General features: G+C 39.2%; 1 protein-coding gene across 3 annotated transcripts in view; it reads left to right on the plus strand.

Moving 5' to 3' along the window:
- The first annotated feature begins 879 nt into the window (after positions 1-879).
- The window catches only part of LOC139370865 (uncharacterized), a 42,308-nt gene continuing 25,519 nt past the window's right edge, over positions 880-17,668 (plus strand). The window contains exons 1-3 of one of the 3 annotated variants that reach the window (XM_071110688.1): positions 880-1,198; positions 10,977-11,090; positions 11,436-11,498. In XM_071110688.1, coding sequence (XP_070966789.1) covers positions 1,166-1,198; positions 10,977-11,090; positions 11,436-11,498 — 210 coding nt within the window. In that variant the 5' untranslated portion in view covers positions 880-1,165. Of the gene's footprint in view, positions 1,291-10,976; positions 11,091-11,435; positions 11,499-17,668 lie in introns of all 3 variants that reach the window. The other 2 variants (XM_071110686.1, XM_071110689.1) reach the window with 2 other exon arrangements.

Here is a 17,668-nt window from a genome sequence, read left to right on the forward strand (position 1 = left end):
TACTCTTGGTATTACAAGCAGAAGGATAAGATAATTATATGACCCTGTGTTACTAGTCTTTGACCTCTGTGACCTCTAGGTATAAGGTAATTTCCTTTACATTTTAATTAATTCCCCTGATTGAATTAAATGATTGTCTGAACTGAGGGCAAGGGCAATTAAATATGAACCAATCTTTTTCAGATCCTCAGTATTTGAAATTGAATTCATTGAGGGAAATAATTTTGACATGTAAAAATACACTGATTTCAAAGATTTTACATTCTAGGGTTCCTAGAGTGATTTGCTTCCATTTCCACCCCTGCATACCACCACCATGTTCACCATGGTCAACTGTTGCTATGAAGATTCACCCTGATCATGTGAGACTTCATGAGAAATGTTTTTTTTTTTTTGTCTCTGCAAAAGTTGAATGATAAAAGACCCTTCGTGTTTCCAGAGCTGCTCGAAGTTGCTTCACATACAGTGTCTTGAAAAGATTATAGGCAAGTTACAAGACAAATAATACGAGGTCATACTGTGTTAAGGAGCTAGACTAACATAAACATCTAATAGGACTGCATTGGGTTTCATGAGTGGTCAACAGGGGTATTGTTCCATGTCGCGAGGAATGTATGAGGACTAGAGAGATTGAGAAAGAGATTGATGGGCATTTAAAGTAGTTCAAGTGAGAGATGGAGAGTGAGGATGATAATGAGAGGGGAAAAGAGTGAGTCAGAAAATGAAAGAGCAAGTCAGAGGAACAAGAGAGAGAGAGAAAGAGAGAGAGAGAGAGAGAGAGAGAGAGAGAGAGAGGGGGGGGGGGGTGGGGGAGGGAGAACGAAAGAAAGAGAGAAAGAGGAGGGGTTTTAAGACTCTGCCTCTCAATGAGGTACCAGTGAGGATAGGCGGTCACTCACACACACCACCACCCACATTCGCTCAGTCAGTCATTGAAGACAGAGATGGCTAAGCAAAGTTGACCATTGGACACTAGACTTCTTGTAAGTCAACATCCGGACGTTGATCATTCCCTCATTCGGATTGTCTGTCCTTTCCTTCTCTTTGCTCTTCATCATTATGCACATCAAGTGGGAAATAATCTCATCTTCACCAAAGACAGGAACTCTGCTCCAATGACTCTAAAAGTGGACTCTACTCTGTTCTACTTGCCTAGGTCAGCCAGATGAACACACACAAACCAGCCCACAAAGCCAAGGTATGTCCCCTACTCTGGAACCTGGGCATTTTGGGTTACAGGTATCATTCCAAGATTTTTTGTTAGCGGTAACAACTGATGGGCTGCTAATAGTAAGTACCTACTATAACAATTGTATTTTATTAAGCCATTGACTCGTGTGTGAATTTGACAAGACAGTTATTGAATTGTATTCATCTGAGTAATTTACTGCAGTAGCCCAGGCAATGCACAGAGTGGTTACTGTTACTGTGAAGTATTTAGTCTGTAATGTGATACCCAGATGTCTAGCCAGTAGATTTTAGGGGAGTGACAATAAATAGCATTTTTTTTGTTCATGTAATGAGCCCGGGACACGTCACAGGTTTATGAAACAACTTCTGTGGCGCAGCTAGAACACACTCAAAACATCTAAGAAGACATAAGTATCTTTTAAAATGTAAATTCTTCACTCAATAACTTTGAGCTGCTAGTTTGTGTATTTTAACGCCAGAAAGTCACACCTTTAGTTGTTTTATAGTTGTACGTGTGGGGCCGTACGGGGGGGGGGGGCAAGTAAAATCACAGTTGGGGAGCCCGGTTTTAGGACATAGTAGGTAACAAGTTGTGGTGTCCCTAAACACTGCTCCACTATCCAGAACTCAAGATGTCATTGTATATAGGTGATTTAAAATCAAATGTTTCTTAAAAAATACTTTTATCACAATAAATATCTTCCTCATTTTATCAGGAGCCATAACCTGGTATTGACTGTGACCATTTTATTCAACAATAGATGGAATTTACATCATAAAACCTTCAATTTTAGTTTACAACTAAATCACAAACAACATGTGGTTTGGGATTATTTGGTTTATCTGTCAATAGGATTTGGCACTTGCACATTTAGAAATAATTATTTGAATTCCTTATTGGCTGTTTATATGTCTGTTTGCTGCCTGTGTCTGTTTGCTGCCTGTGCTTGTACAGTACCATAAACAATGCAATTACATGTCGAAATTGTTATGTGCTTACTCATTTTTAAGTTGATCTATTGCGAACAAGTGCTTTACACTTGATGAAGAGAGGAGTGGGATATTTAATGTGTCCATATTTTTTTTATTCAGAAATATTTGTTGATTATGGTGGTAAAGACTGTGTGGCAATAACGACAGGATAATGTTGTTAAAAATGACTTTGTGGAAATTAGTATTTACAATATGATCGATTGTTATAAAAACAGTAAAATATTATGTGATAAGCAATATTGAGCAGGGGTTTACCCATTTTATACAAAAGTTATACAAAACGTCATTATTTTCTGATGGCAATAACCTGGAAAATGTCAATACCGACCCTATTTGTGCTGGTAATGACAATGTTTTAATGACAATTTGCTAATATTTGGGATTACACTACCAGGTTTACTTTGTTAATATGATCAGTTTCCATTTGATAAACTCCAACCATAATAGAATGAGATGTATCCTTCCAAATAGAGGAGAGTCTAGATAACTTATGACCGTTTGACACATTCCAAGTTGCTTTACTTGGAGGTGGATATATAATATATTATACGTTATATCCTTGTTCTTCACCGTCTCTTCCCAGTTCTTGTGTGACTTGATATGTACAATTTTGAAAAAGCGCAGCGTGGTGGTAATGATGCAATACTGTGGGACAAATTTGGGACAACTGTATTTCGTGGAATACAATAGATTCAGTGCTTATGCACTATGAACATTCATTATTTTTTTTTAAATCATGTTGAAATACATTGAAGAAGTTCAAAAGTCATGTTCTGGGCCAAGTGCCTTGTCAATGCAAAACAGTCAAATGGATTGTTATGTTAGGGTCCACTTACTATATATACACCAGTCAAAAGTTAGGACACACCTACTCATTCGAGGGTTTTTCTTTATTTTACGATGATCTACATTGTAGAATAATAATGAAGACATCAAAACTATGAAGTAACACATGGAATCATGTATAACCAACAAGCCAACCATTACCTTGATGACAGCTTTGAACACCCTTGGCATTATCTCAACCAGCTTCACCTGGAACACTTTTCGAACAGTCTTGAAGGAGTTCAAGCATATGCTGAGCACTTGTTGGCTGCTTTTCCTTCACTCTGCAGTCCAACTCATCCCAAACCATCTGAATTGAGTTGAGGTCGGGTGGTTGTGGAGGCCAGGTCTTCTGATGCAACACTCCATCACTCACCTTCTTAGTAAAACCCTAAGTTCCTAGGCTGTCATTGAAAATAAGAATTTGTTCTTATTAACTGACTTGCCTAGTTAAATAAAGGTAAAATAAAAAATACATAAATTACACAGCCTGGAGGTGTGTTGGGTCATTGTCCTGTTGATAAAAATTATAGTCCCAATAAGCACAAACCAGATGGGATTGTGTAATGTTGCAGAATGCTGTGGTAGCCTTGCTGATAAAGTGTGCCTTGAATTCTAAATAAATCACAGTGTCCCAGCAAAGCACTCCCACACAATCACACCTCTTCCTCCATGCTTCACGGTGGGAACCACACACGCAGAGATCATTCGTTCACCTATTCTGCGTCTCATAAAGACACTGCGGTTGGAACCAAAAATCTCAAATTTGGACTCATTTACACCTGTCAAATGTCCATTGCTTCTGTTTTTTTATCCCAAGGAAGTCTCTTCATCTTACTGGTGTCCTTTAGTAGCGATTTCTTTGCAGCAATTCAACCATGAATGCCTGTATCATGCAGTCTCCTCTGAACAGTTGATGTTGATATGTGTCTGTAACTTGAACTCTGATGCATTTATTTGGGATTCAATTTCTGATTTCTGAGGATGGTAACTCTAATGAACTTATCCTCTGCAGCAGAGGTAACTCTGGGTCTTCCTTTCCTGTGGCGGTCCTCATGAGAGCCAGTTTCATCATAGTGCTTGATGGGTTTGGCGACTGCACTTGAAGAAACTTTCAAAGTTCTTGAAATTTTCCAGATTGACTGGCCTTCATAACATGGACTTATTATACCAAATAGGGCTATCTTCTTTATACCACCCCTACCTTGATTGTATCAAATGCATTAAGAAGGAAAGAAATTCCACAAATTAACTTTCAACAAGGCACACCTGTTAATTGAAATGCATTCCAGGTGACTACCTCATGAAGCTGGTTGAGAGAATGCCAAGATTGTGAAAACCTGTCATCAAGGCAAAGGATGGCTACTTTGAAGAATCTCAAATATAAAATATACTTTGATTGGCTTACCACTTTTTTGGTTACTACATGATTTCATGTGTTAATTCATAGTATTGAGGTTGTCGTGTAGAGTAGTCCAGAAGGCTACACTGAAAAACCTACAGTAACCTCTATCAAATAAAAAGATAGCGGAGCCACAAAAGTACTGAATCCGGAAGAGAAACAACAATACTGCCACCAAAATAATACATTATGTGACAGCTATAATCAATGCTGCCCCATCAACAACTCAATCCAAAATGGTCCACCCTTGAACTGAAAGAGAGGCTCGTTTTGTAGGGGAAGCCCCTCCCATCAGAACATACCAAACACTAACTAATAAAGCAATTACCATCAAAGCCTACATTTTCCACTCAGCTAAACATCATGATGGCACTGTGAAAGACAGCATCCAATTGGTTGAGTAGAGTGTTGGAGGCTATTTTGTAAATGACCGCCAAAGTCGAGGATTGTTAGGACAGTCCGTTTTACAGGGTATGTTTGGCAGCATGAGTGAAGGATGTTTTGTTGTGAAATAGGAAGCTGATTCTAGAGTTAATTTTGGATTGGAGATACTTAATGTGAGTCTTGAAGGAGAGTTTACAGTCTAACCAGACACCTAGAATATGTGGACAACTACAAATAGCTAAGTCAGAACCGTCCAGAGCAGTGATGCTGGACGGGCGGGCAAGTGCGGGCAGCGATCGGTTGAAGAGCATGCATTTAGTTTTACTTGCATTTTAGAGCAATTGGAGGCAACGGAAGGAGAGTTGTATGGCATTGAAGCTTGTCTGGAGGTTTGTTAACACAGTGTCCAAAGAAGGGCCAGAAGTATACAGAGGTGATTGAGTCCTGGTGAATCCAATAATCACTTATGCGCGTGATGGGGGGAAGGCAGGTGTGCGAAATGATGATGGCAGGAGTGCGCAATGCTGAGGAGCCTGGCGCCCTCGATGGCGAGGGGGGAAGAGAGGGAGCCGGCGTGACAACAATGGAAGGTTTGATTGACGGATTGAACCTTCATTTTTTGCAATCAGGATGAAGAGAAGATTTTGGATGATGCTGTGTTGAAAATGTTATCCATACTTTTCTGAATCTGGTCGAAATAATTATCTTTGTATTTTTGGCAAGTTTAGAATTCCTTCCATAATAATGGAAGCTACTAATAAAATTATTCAACATTTTTGATATGAGGCATTTTTCTCAGAAAGGCAATTTCAAGTCTAGGAATTCCTCTTTCAGGAAATAGCTTTAACATTTAATAAGTAGATTATATTACTATAAATGTTTTCATGAAAATACATAATTTATTCATTTTAAAGTTAAAAAAAACCTTGGAATTTAGTTGGACTTTTTTCAACAAAAGTCCTGTTTGATAAAGTAGCTCACAAATGGTCTTTATATTTTTATTTAATTTTCTGCTCTTTTGCACACCCCATAAAAAATATTAAACAAGTAAATGCTGTACTCATATTGTAGGGATATTGGAAGCAGGGTGTTTACATGAGTTGAGTTACTTGAATAAGCAACTCTTTAAATATACTTATATTCAGACTCGATTTCTTCAGTGCTGTTGGAATCTTTCATTAGAACAACAGCCACCATGTACCATATCAAGAACATTGCACAGGAAGTGGCGAGAGGGTGCTAATTTGCTGATGTAGAGGGACATTTGGATGCTGCACTTGTTCTTTGGCCTCCACCGTGCTAGCCAATGTGTACATTATGACATGAAGTTTATGTAGATTATATATTATATTTTCTATGTCGAAGATGGGATGAAAGTGACCAGTGCCTGATGTCTGAGTTGGTCTTTGAAAGAAGTGTATGGGATGGGCCACGTTACAATCATGCAAAACATTTTAAATATTATTTCAGATAAAACCCTTTTATTTAGGATCAAATGTTTAATCATTTAAATGTTTTATTGTTCGGGGGGTGGGGGGTGGGGTTGTAGTCACAAACGTGATGTAGTAATTTGTGTGCTGTGAATATGGGACAAAATACTTTTAAGTACCTAACATACAGTGAATTTGTCCCAATACTTTTGGTCCCTTAAAATGGGGGGACTGTGTAAATAAGGGGTGTAATTTAGTTCACCCAATATGGATGACAATACTCTCAAATTAAAGCTGACAGCCTGCACTTTAACCTCAATGTCCCAAAACATTTGGAGTTCACTGTGTATATATATATACAAATAAAATTGAGATTTGTGTCACTGATCTACACACAATACCCCATAATGTCAAAGTAGAATTATTATTTTCGAAATTTTTACAAATTAAATAAACATGAAAAGCTGAAATGTCTTGAGTCAGTAAGAATTCAAACCTTTTATTATGGCAAGCCTAAATAAGTTCAGGAGTGAAAATGTCCCTCTCAAGTCACATAATAAGTTGCATGGTCTCTCTCTGTGTGCAATTAATGTTTAACGTGATTTTTAAATGACTACCCCATTTCTATACCCCAGATATACAATTATCTGTAAGGTCCTTCAGTCGAGCAGTGAATTTCAAGCACAGATTCAAACACAAAGACCAGGGAGTTTTTCCAATGGTTTGCAAAGAAGGGCACTTATTGGTAGATGGGTAAAAAAAACTGACATTGAGTATATCTTTGGGTCAATACACCCATTCACTACAAAGATACAGGCGCCCTTCCTAACTCAGTTGCTGGAGAGGAAGGAAACCGCTCAGGGATTTTACCATGAGGCCAATGGTGATTTTAAAATGGTTACAGAAGATTAATGGCTGTGATAGGAGATAACTGAGGATGGATCAGCAACATTATAGTTACTCCAAAATACTAACCTAAATTACAGAGTGAAAAGAAGGAAGACTATACGCATCCTGCTTTCAATAAGGCACTAAAGTAAAACTGCAAATAATATTGCAATGATATTAACCACATGTCTTGAATACAAAGCGTTCAACACAACAACACATCACTGAGTACCACTCTTCATATTTTCAAGGTATCGGCTACATCATGTTGTGTGTATGCTTGTCATCAGTAAGGACAAGGGAGTTGTTTAAGATTAAAAAAAATATAAATAAATGGAAGAGAGCTAAGCACAGACAAAATCCTAGCAGAAAACCTTGTTCCTGAGTGGCATAGTTACAGTTTTGACTTAAATAGGCTTAAAATTATATTGCAAGACATGAAAATGGCTGTCTAGCAATGATCATCAACCAACTTGATAGAGCTTGAAGAATAAAAAGTCAATAAAATGTGTGTAAATATTGTACAATCCAGATGTGCAAAGATCTTAGAGACTTACCCAGAAAGACTCACAGCTGTCATCGCTGCCAAATGTGATTCTAACGCGTATTGACTCAGGGGTGTGAATATTTATGCAAACAACAGATTTCTGTATTTTAATACATTTGCTAAAATGTCAAAATACATGTTTTCACTTTGTCATTATGCGGAATGGGTGAGAGGGAAAAAAATGTATTCAATCAATGTTGCATTCGATCTATTTAAAAAAAAAATCTAAATGTGGAATAAGTCAAGGGTTATGAGTACTTTCTGAAGGCACAAACTATACAGACTGAGTAACATTTCAACTAACTATCTACTAACCGTAGCTCTAACCCTAACCTTAACCTTTATCCTAACCCTTATTATAAACCTAACCTTAGCAAGCAGTTGCTTATCAACAGATAGTTTGTTGATGGTATGACCATCTCTAGAGCATTTACAGATGAAGAATTTGCACTATCCAAATAAAGTGTGACTGTCGCCCCTCTCTCACATTGGCCGATCTCTCCAAACTTTCCACTTCAGTTTAGTAGGTATCCACTTTAGAAGTGAGCAGTGCAAGATAATAATTTACCGGTCTTAATTGCAAGTCGAGGGCAGAGGTAATTTCCTCACAAACAATCTCTCAGATAGTAGTGGCCAACTCTTTCTGTTGTCGGGTGTTGAGTGCTGCCATGTTCCCAGAGGTGAATTGTGAACAGACAGAATATGCCTGATGCTGGAGCGAAATAGACCTGCTATTGATTCTTGCAATACAGTGAACGTCCCACACCATATTAACATGTTACATGTTGACAATTCTTTTTAAATAAGTCTGTTAATTCATAGTTATTTTGCAAAGGAGAAACCCACACATTTCAATGCCACCGGAACCATAAGTAACAAACTCTTATGATAAACTATTAGGAATCCAAATACCACCTTATACCATTGCAAAACATACTTAATCAATTAGATACAATATGCAGTTTTTTGCCTTGAAAGAAAGGAAAGGAAATAAGCCCATATATTCCATCTGGACATGATTATGTGGAGAACCATCTCCATAAAGTATGTGAATGTGCCAAAGTTTTCCCTGAAACAGTGCCGGATCCCTGCTGGGGAGGACTATTACTGCTATTACCTTGAAGTACACTCCAGCCAGAAAAGGAGCCCCCAGGAACCTTTTGGGGGTCAAAACGATTGCCACTGTGGGGAACCTTTTCATTTTCATTTCAATAGTATTTTGTTATTTCAAGTTAGGGTTAGGGTTCCATTTTGAACCTTTTAAATAATATATTGTTACTGGTATTTACATGATTATCATTGTTATTGTTAATATTAATATATAATCAATGTTATTAATCAATATTTAAATATTATCAATATTGTATTGTAACAAAATGCTGACTTGTAGCAATGGAAGGCTACTTGGTTCTTTAAAATCACATACACTTACAGATATAGGATTTTCATTTGACCAGTATTGTCATAGCAAAATAATCCTGTAGCCACAGGTTTTTAACGTTTAGTCTATAATGTTGTTTGATTGGTGGTTAGGCTATTAGCTGTACATAAGTAGGCTACATGAAAAGTGAAATACTATTTATATAACCATGTTAGTACAGGTTTTCATTGAATTTATATAAATCACAAAGCTAGTCTGTATTTTCAGCGGAGAATGAAATTTTTCTCAGTTACAAAAGTGTGATCAAATTAAGATCCTACACTTGTATGTCAGCTTTTAACAAGGCTGCAGAACTGGTCGTGTTCAATCTTAACCTTTAATGACTTTAAAAGAGAACACAGGAATGATAACTACTCTCACAGGTGGCCAAAAAGAACATTATGAAAGCTACGTCTCCAATCTTCTGACAGAATACCACCACTAGAATACATATAGTTTAATATAAATAAAATGTATCTACTGATAATAAACTAGGAAAACATTTTTTATTCAGTGATAGAAAAACCTGTGATTACAAACTCAATTTGCTTCATTTGGAAGGCCAGCTAGAGGACTAAAAAGGCACTACACCTCACTCAAAGTTTAATTGAGGCACAATTCCCAATCCATCCTGCTTGCGGGATACTGCAACATGGATGGGGAGGGCTAAGTGGAAGCATTGAGATTGAGCCTTAGACTAGCTACATTTCTTTACTTCAGTGGGGCAGCAGGTAGCATAGTGGTTAGCGCTTTGGGCCAGTAACCAGAAAGTTGCTGGATCGAATCCTTGAGCTGACAAGGTCAAAATCTGTTGTTCTGAGCAAGGCCACTGCTCCCTGTTAATGTTGATTAAGGCAACAACAAAAAAACACACCTCTCTGATTCAGAGGGGTTGGGTTAAATGGGAAGACACATTTCAGCAGAACACATTGAGTTGAACAACTGACTAGGTACCCTCCTTTCCTTGACTTGGTTGCTGAGCCTGTCAGGCAAATCCACTAGTAAAAAATACATTTTAAATTCTCCGCACGTGCCAGCAACAAGTGTCCTCCAAGAACCCCTCAACTAACCAAAGGTGCAAATAAGAATCCATTGACTAGCAAGTGAAGTGTGTGCGCACATGCCTGTGCACGTGTGTATATGTTATTTGTGTTGGGTCACCTCTGTTTACACCAAGGTAAACCGTAATATTGTAAAGTTATATTTGCCACATCAAATACTTTGTTTCTCTGTCTGGCCCTCTGTAGAGCCTCAGTTCTGTAATAAAGTGAAAAAACAGTACTATCAGCAATTTTGGGCAGTAAGCATTATGACATTTTGATCTAGTATGTATTGTTAACAGTTAGCTTTTCCAGATGTTCATAACCAGTGTTCTGCAACAGTATGGAATTGGGAGCAGATTGACTAGCTCTTTCCCAGCTCTCAACATGGCCTTCAAAAGTTTGTCATCAAAAACTCAAACATTTTCTCAAATAGACAGGCCATAAGGTGCTATGAACGAAAAATTATCAAATTTGAAAACATATTTTTAAAAATGTGTCAATCCCCATGTGACTTAGAATTGTATTCCCCTAATATGATATTAAGTTAGCAAGTGTGGACGAAAGGCACCATTGTGCCTATAATTTTGGAACTCACTATTGAACATTATTGATCAATATTCCTTTATTTTGCTCTCCTTTCACGGTGAGCAACAACACTTTGAGATGTAGATCCCTGGGCAGTAGTACTGTAGTAGTGGAAATATAAGTTGTTGTTGTGGTGCTATCGAGTAATAGTAGTAGTACTGTAGTAGTTTGTAAAAGCAGTAGTAGTAGTAGTAGTATTAGCAGAAGTAGTAGTAGTAGCAGCAGTAACAAGGGTCATAATGTAATGATAATGTTATGTCCATTGTAGGCTAGGCATCTGTGCTTCCTCTTCCTCATGTGCTTCCCTTTGGCGTGGGGTGGCGTCCCTGGTCCATGTCGGCACTCTGTGACCAAGGGTCACCTCCTCAACCTCAACTGCCTGGTGAGGACACCTCATACCACACCAAATCATGCAGTAATATCAACAGACTCTACAAACTAAATATCAAGTTGAGATACAGATAATTAAAATCACTCAAACAGTCATAAGTCATGCCTGAATGTATTGATGTTAAGGTTTCCTCCCAAGTTAGACTTATTTTATTGTTCTAAGGTCATTTATTTACCTTATGTGACCCACACACATAACTAATGAGAACTATATGTGGCAGATGGGAATTCTGTACGGCTGCATGCCTACTCCTACTTTCCTCCTGGCGAATCATAACTGCCCAATTCTACGCTTCTGTTTTAAATGTCAATGTTTGTATCTTTGTTTGCCACGTAGATTGATAATCAGTTGGAGAATGGCTGGTCAATAACCTACGTATTCACTGAGCGCCAGAGTTTGGTGAGTATTTCCTACTTCACTGCAATTACATCTTTCACAACAAAATGACTTTGATTTGTGCAGATAAAGAATGGTATACCAAAGATAAACAACATCACAATCAGTCAGTGTCAAGACAGTCCTACACTTTCAAGATGTGCCAGGCTGGCAAACTGATTGAAACTAATGCTCTCACATCTGTCAAGGAGATTCAAGTCCATTACATCTCTTGCTCCTTTCGGCCTTTACGCAATAGTCTAATTGCATTTAGAAGACAAAATGTAATCCCATGAAAGAGCCCTTGGTTGTTAATAACCTGGAAGGGAAATGGTTTGAAAATACTTATAAACTGTGTGAAGTAAACAGAGAGCGAGAGAGCTGTGTGGTAGCATGGAGTCGGGATGCCTTCCCTCATTTTAACTTGCTGGTTAACAGTTTAAAAGTTTAACAGTTTAACTTGCCCCAGTTTATGGTTTATGGGTTAACAAGGTCTCTGACAAATGGAGGTCTGATTTAAAGGTTTTCTCACCTGCGGAGAGGAACAACCACTTCAGTGTGGGCAAGTGATGTACCTTACAGACAGACCATATACTACCATATACAGTGGGGCAAAAAAGTATTTAGTCAGCCACCAATTATGATGGTGCAAATAAATTCATTAAAAATCCTACAATGTGATTTTCTGGATTTTGTTTTCTCAATTTGTCTGTCATAGTTGAAGTGTACCTATGATGAAAATTACAGGCCTCTCTCATCTTTTTAAGTGGGAGAACTTGCACAATTGGTGGCTGACTAAATACTTTTTTGCCCCACTGTATATTGTTTCCCCTGGGAGGGCAACATGCAGGGGAGGTCTTTAGGGGGATCTCAGGGGGTTAGGACGTGTTTAGACTGAGAGAAAAGCATGTAAGACATATTTAGGAAGGTGTGTTGTATCTGACAGACAGGCTATAATAGTTCAAGAGAAGCTGTTGATGTGTTGGTAATTTTTTCAGTGGGTAGATTAGCTGTAATATTGCAGATAGATTGTAGCTTCCATCAATGTAATTGTCTGCTTCACTTCCAATCCCCATATATTTTTTTGCAAATATTGTTCAAAAGTTTGGGGTCACTTTGAAATGTCCTTGTTTTTGAAAGAAAAGCTCATTTTTTGTCCATTAAAATAACATAAATTCATCAGAAATGCAGTGTAGACATAGAAAATGTATATTGTAGCTGGAAACGGCAGATTTTTTATGGAATATCTACATAGGCCTACAGAGGCCCATTATCAGCAACCATCACTTCTGTGTTGTCAAGAAATTGTCAAGAAACTGAAGATCTCGTGCAACGCTGTGTACTACACCATTCACAGAACAGCGCAAACTGGCTCTAACCAGAATAGAAAGAGGAGTGGGAGGCCCCGGTGCACAACTGAGCAAGAGGACAAGTACATTAGAGTGTCTAGTTTGGCAGTCCTCAACTGGCAGCTTCATTAAATAATACCAGCCTCAACATCAACAGTAAAGAAGCAACTCCGGGATGCTGAACTTCTTGGATTAGCTAACACAAAACTGCCATTGGAACACAGGAGTGATGGTTTCTGATAATGGGCCTCTGTACGTGTATGTAGATATTGCATAAAAAATCTGCCGTTTCCAGCTACAATAGTAATTTCCAACATTAACAATGTTTACACTGTATTTTTGTTCAATTTGATGTTATTTTAATAGATGCTTTTCTTTAAAAACAAGGACATTTCTATGTGTCCCCAAACTTTTGAATGGTAGTATATACAGTGAGGAGAACAAGTATTTGATACACTGCCGATTTTTCAGGTTTTCCTACTTACAAAGCATGTAGAGGTCTGTACATTTTATCATAGGTACACTTCAACTGCGAGAGAAGGAATCTAAAACAAAAATCCAGAAAATCACATAGTATGATTTTTAAGTATAAGTATTTGATACATCAGAAAAGCAGAACTTAATATTTGGTACAGAAACTTTTGTTTGCAATTACAGAGATCATACGTTTCCTGTAGTTCTTGACCAGGTTTGCACACACTGCAGCAGGCATTTTGGCCCACACCTCCATACAGACCTTCTCCAGATCCTTCAGGTTTTGGGGCTGTCGCTGGGCAATACGGACTTTCAGCTCCCTCCAAAGATTTTCTATTGGGTTCAGGTCTGGAGACTGGCTAGGCCACTCCAGGACCTTGAGATGCTTCTTGCGGAGCCACTCCTTAGTTGCCCTGGCTGTGTGTTTCGGGTCATTGTCATGCTGGAAGACCCAACCACTACCCATCTTCAATGCTCTCACTGAGGGAAGGAGGTTGTTGGCCAAGATCTCGCGATACATGGCCCCATCCATCCACCCCTCAATACGGTGCAGTCGTCCTGTCCCCTTTGCAGAAAAGCATCCCCAAAGAATGATGTTTCCACCTCCATGCTTCACGGTTGGGATGGTGATCTTGGGGTTGTACTCATCATTCTTCTTCCTCCAAACACGGTGAGTGGAGTTTAGACCAAAAAGCTCTATTTTTGTCTCATCAGACCACATGACCTTCTCCCATTCCTCCTCTGGATCATCCAGATGGTCACTGGCAAATTTCAGACGGGCCTGGACATGCGCTGGCTTGAGCAGGGGGACCTTGCGTGTGCTGCAGGATTTTAATCCATGACGGCGTAGTGTGTTACTAATGGTTTTCTTTGAGACTGTGGTCCCAGCTCTCTTCAAGTCATTGACCGGGCCCTGCCGTGTAGTTCTGGGCTGATCCCTCACCCTCATGATCATTGTTGCCCCACGAGGTGAGATCTTGCATGGAGCTCCAGAACGAGGGTGATTGACCGTCATCTTGAACTTCTTCCATTTTCTAATAATTGCGCCAACAGTTGTTGCCTTCTCACCAAGCTGCTTGCCTATTGTCCTGTAGCCCATCCCAGCCTTGTGCAGGTCTACCATTTTATCCCTGATGTCCTTACACAGCTCTCTGGTCTTGGCCATTGTGGAGAGGTTGGAGTCTGTTTGATTGAGTGTGTGGACAGGTGTCTTTTATACAGGTAACGAGTTCAAACAGGTTCAGTTAATACAGGTAATGAGTGGAGAACAGGAGGGCTTCTTAAAGAAAAACTAACAGGTCTGTGAGAGCCGGAATTCTTACTGGTTTGTAGGTGATCAAATACTTATGTCATGCAATAAAATGCAAATGAATTACTTAAAAATCATACAATGTGATTTTCTGGATGTAATTTTTTTTTTATTCCATCTCTCACAGTTGAAGTGTGCCTATGATATAAATTACAGACCTCTACATGCTTTGTAAGTAGGAAATCCTGCAAAATCCGCAGTGTATCAAATACTTGTTCTCCCCACTGTATATACTACCATTCAAAAGTTTGGGGACACTGCTCAAAAAAATAGAGGGAACACTTAAACAACACAATGTAACTCCAAGTCAATCACACTTCTGTGAAATCAAACTGTCCACTTAGGAAGCAACACTGATTGACAATAAATTTCACAGGCTGTTGTGCAAATGGAATAGACAACAGGTGGAAATTATCGGCATTTAGCAAGACACCCCCAATAAAGGACTGGTTCTGCAGGTGGGGACCACAGACCACTTCTCAGTTCCTATGCTTCCTGGCTGATGTTTTGGTCACTTTTGAATGCTGGCGGTGCTTTCACTCTAGTGGTAGCATGAGACGGAGTCTACAACCCACACAAGTGGCTCAGGTAGTGCAGCTCATCCAGGCTTGCACATCAATGCGAGATGTGGCAAGAAGGTTTGCTGTGTCTGTCAGCGTAGTGTCCAGAGCATGGAGGCGCTACCAGGAGACAGGCCAGTACATCAGGAGACGTGGAGGAGGCCGTAGGAGGGCAACAACCCAGCAGCAGGACCGCTACCTTCGCCTTTGTGCAAGGAGGAGCACTGCCAGAGCCCTACAAAATGACCTCCAGCAGGACACAAATGTGCATATGTGTTCAAACGGTCAGAAACAGACTCCATGAGGGTGGTATGAGGGTCCGACTTCCACAGATGGGGGTTGTGCTTACAGCCCAACACCGTGCAGGACGTTTGTCATTTGCCAGAGAACACCAAGATTGGCAAATTCGCCACTGGCACCCTGTGCTCTTCACAGATGAAAGCAGGTTCACACTGAGCACATGTGACAGACGTGACAGTCTGGAGATGCCATTGAGAACGTTCTGTTGCCTGCAACATCCTCCAGCATGACCAGTTTGGCGGTGGGTCAGTCATGGTGTGGGGTGGCATTTCTTTGGGGGGCCGCACAGCCCTCCATGTGCTCGCCAGAGGTAGCCTGACTGCCATTAGGTACCGAGATGAGATCCTCAGACCCCTTGTGAGACCATATGCAGGTGTGGTTGGCCCTGGGTTCCTCCTACTGCAAGACAATGCTAGACCTCATGTGGCTGGAGTGTGTCAGCAGTTCCTGCAAGAGGAAGGCATTGATGCTATGGACTGGCCCGCCCGTTCCCCAGACCTGAATCCAATTGAGCACATCTGGGACATCATGTCTCGCTCCATCCACCAACCAGCCACGTTGCACCACAGACTGTCCAGGAGTTGGCGGATGCTTTAGTCCAGGTCTGGGAGGAGATCCCTCAGGAGACCATCCGCCACCTCATCAGGAGCATGCCCAGGCATTGTAGGGAGGTCATACAGACATGTGGAGGCCACATACACTACTGAGCCTCATTTTGACTTGTTTTAAGGACATTACATCAAAGTTGGATCAGCCTGTAGTGTGGTTTTCCACTTTGATTTTGAGTGTGATTCCATTCAGATCTCCATGGGTTGATAAATTTGATTTCCATTGATAATTTTTGTGTGATTTTGTTGTCAGCACATTCTCAACTATGTAAAGAAATGTTTTATTTAATAAGAATATTTCATTCATTCAGATCTAGGATGTGTTATTTTAGTGTTCCCTTTATTTTTTGAGCAGTGTATATACACATACATATTTACAAATATATACTGTATATATATATATATATATATATATACATATATATACAAATACATACATATATATAAATACATACAAATATTTATATATATATTTACAAATACATACATGTATATAAATACATACAAAAACATATTAATATATATATATATAAATACATACAAATACATACGTACATACATACATACATACATACATACATACATACAAACAAATAAATACATATACTAATTGGAGTAAACTAGTGAACAAGGCCTCTAATTCCAGCTTATGCATACTGTATACATTTTATGGACACAGTCTATTTTACAATAGTTATATTTTGTTTGTTTTTACCCCTGTCCTTTCTCTACCCTCAACCTCTCACATCTATTTCCGATGTCCATCCGGTTTGATTTATATTTGCCATGTCTTTCAAACTGTGGTCTTTCGCAAAGGTTCTTAAACCATATATGTTACATGGACACAGTATGTTTTACGTTAGTTATCTTGTTATTATTTGTTGTTATTAATCCCAACCTTCAGCTCCATTCAACCCCTCCCATCTATCTCTCAACACCATCCATATTGGATTTATTTTTGCCATTGTAACGGCATTCAGAGGAAGAAGGTGAGGACAAAGGTGCAGTGTTGTACGTGTACATATTATTTATTCGAAACTGAACACTAAATAGAAAATAAAGAAAAGGAATAACCGAAACAGTTCTGACAGGTGATACAAACACTAAACAGAAAACAACTACCCACAACCTAAGGTGGCAAAACAGGCTACCTAAGTATGATTCCCAGTCAGAGACAACAAAAGACAGCTGTCCCTGACTGAGAACCATACATGGCCGAAACATAGAAATACAAAAACCTAGACATACAAACATAGAATGCCCTCCCAAATCACACCCTGACCAAACAAAAATAGAAACATACAAAGCAATCGACGGTCAGGGCGTGACAGCCATATATATTTAAACTCTGATGTGATGTTTCACAAAAGATCTGAAACTTTCTATTCTCATTGTTCCCACAGATTTTTAATTGAAAATAAACATTTTTGCTAAAAGTATTATTGTAGTGTTGATAGATTGACTATGACTTTTCAGGTCACCAAGTAGTGCTATCTGCAGGGTTAGCTCCAGGTAAATATTGCAATTCTTCAGCCATTTCTGAAACTGTTACCAAAAACAAGCTACAAATTATTCTGTCTCTTCGCCGTAAAAT

The sequence above is a fragment of the Oncorhynchus clarkii genome, chromosome 17 (genome assembly GCF_045791955.1).
Source record: "Oncorhynchus clarkii lewisi isolate Uvic-CL-2024 chromosome 17, UVic_Ocla_1.0, whole genome shotgun sequence".
NCBI classification, from domain to species: Eukaryota; Metazoa; Chordata; class Actinopteri; order Salmoniformes; family Salmonidae; genus Oncorhynchus; species Oncorhynchus clarkii.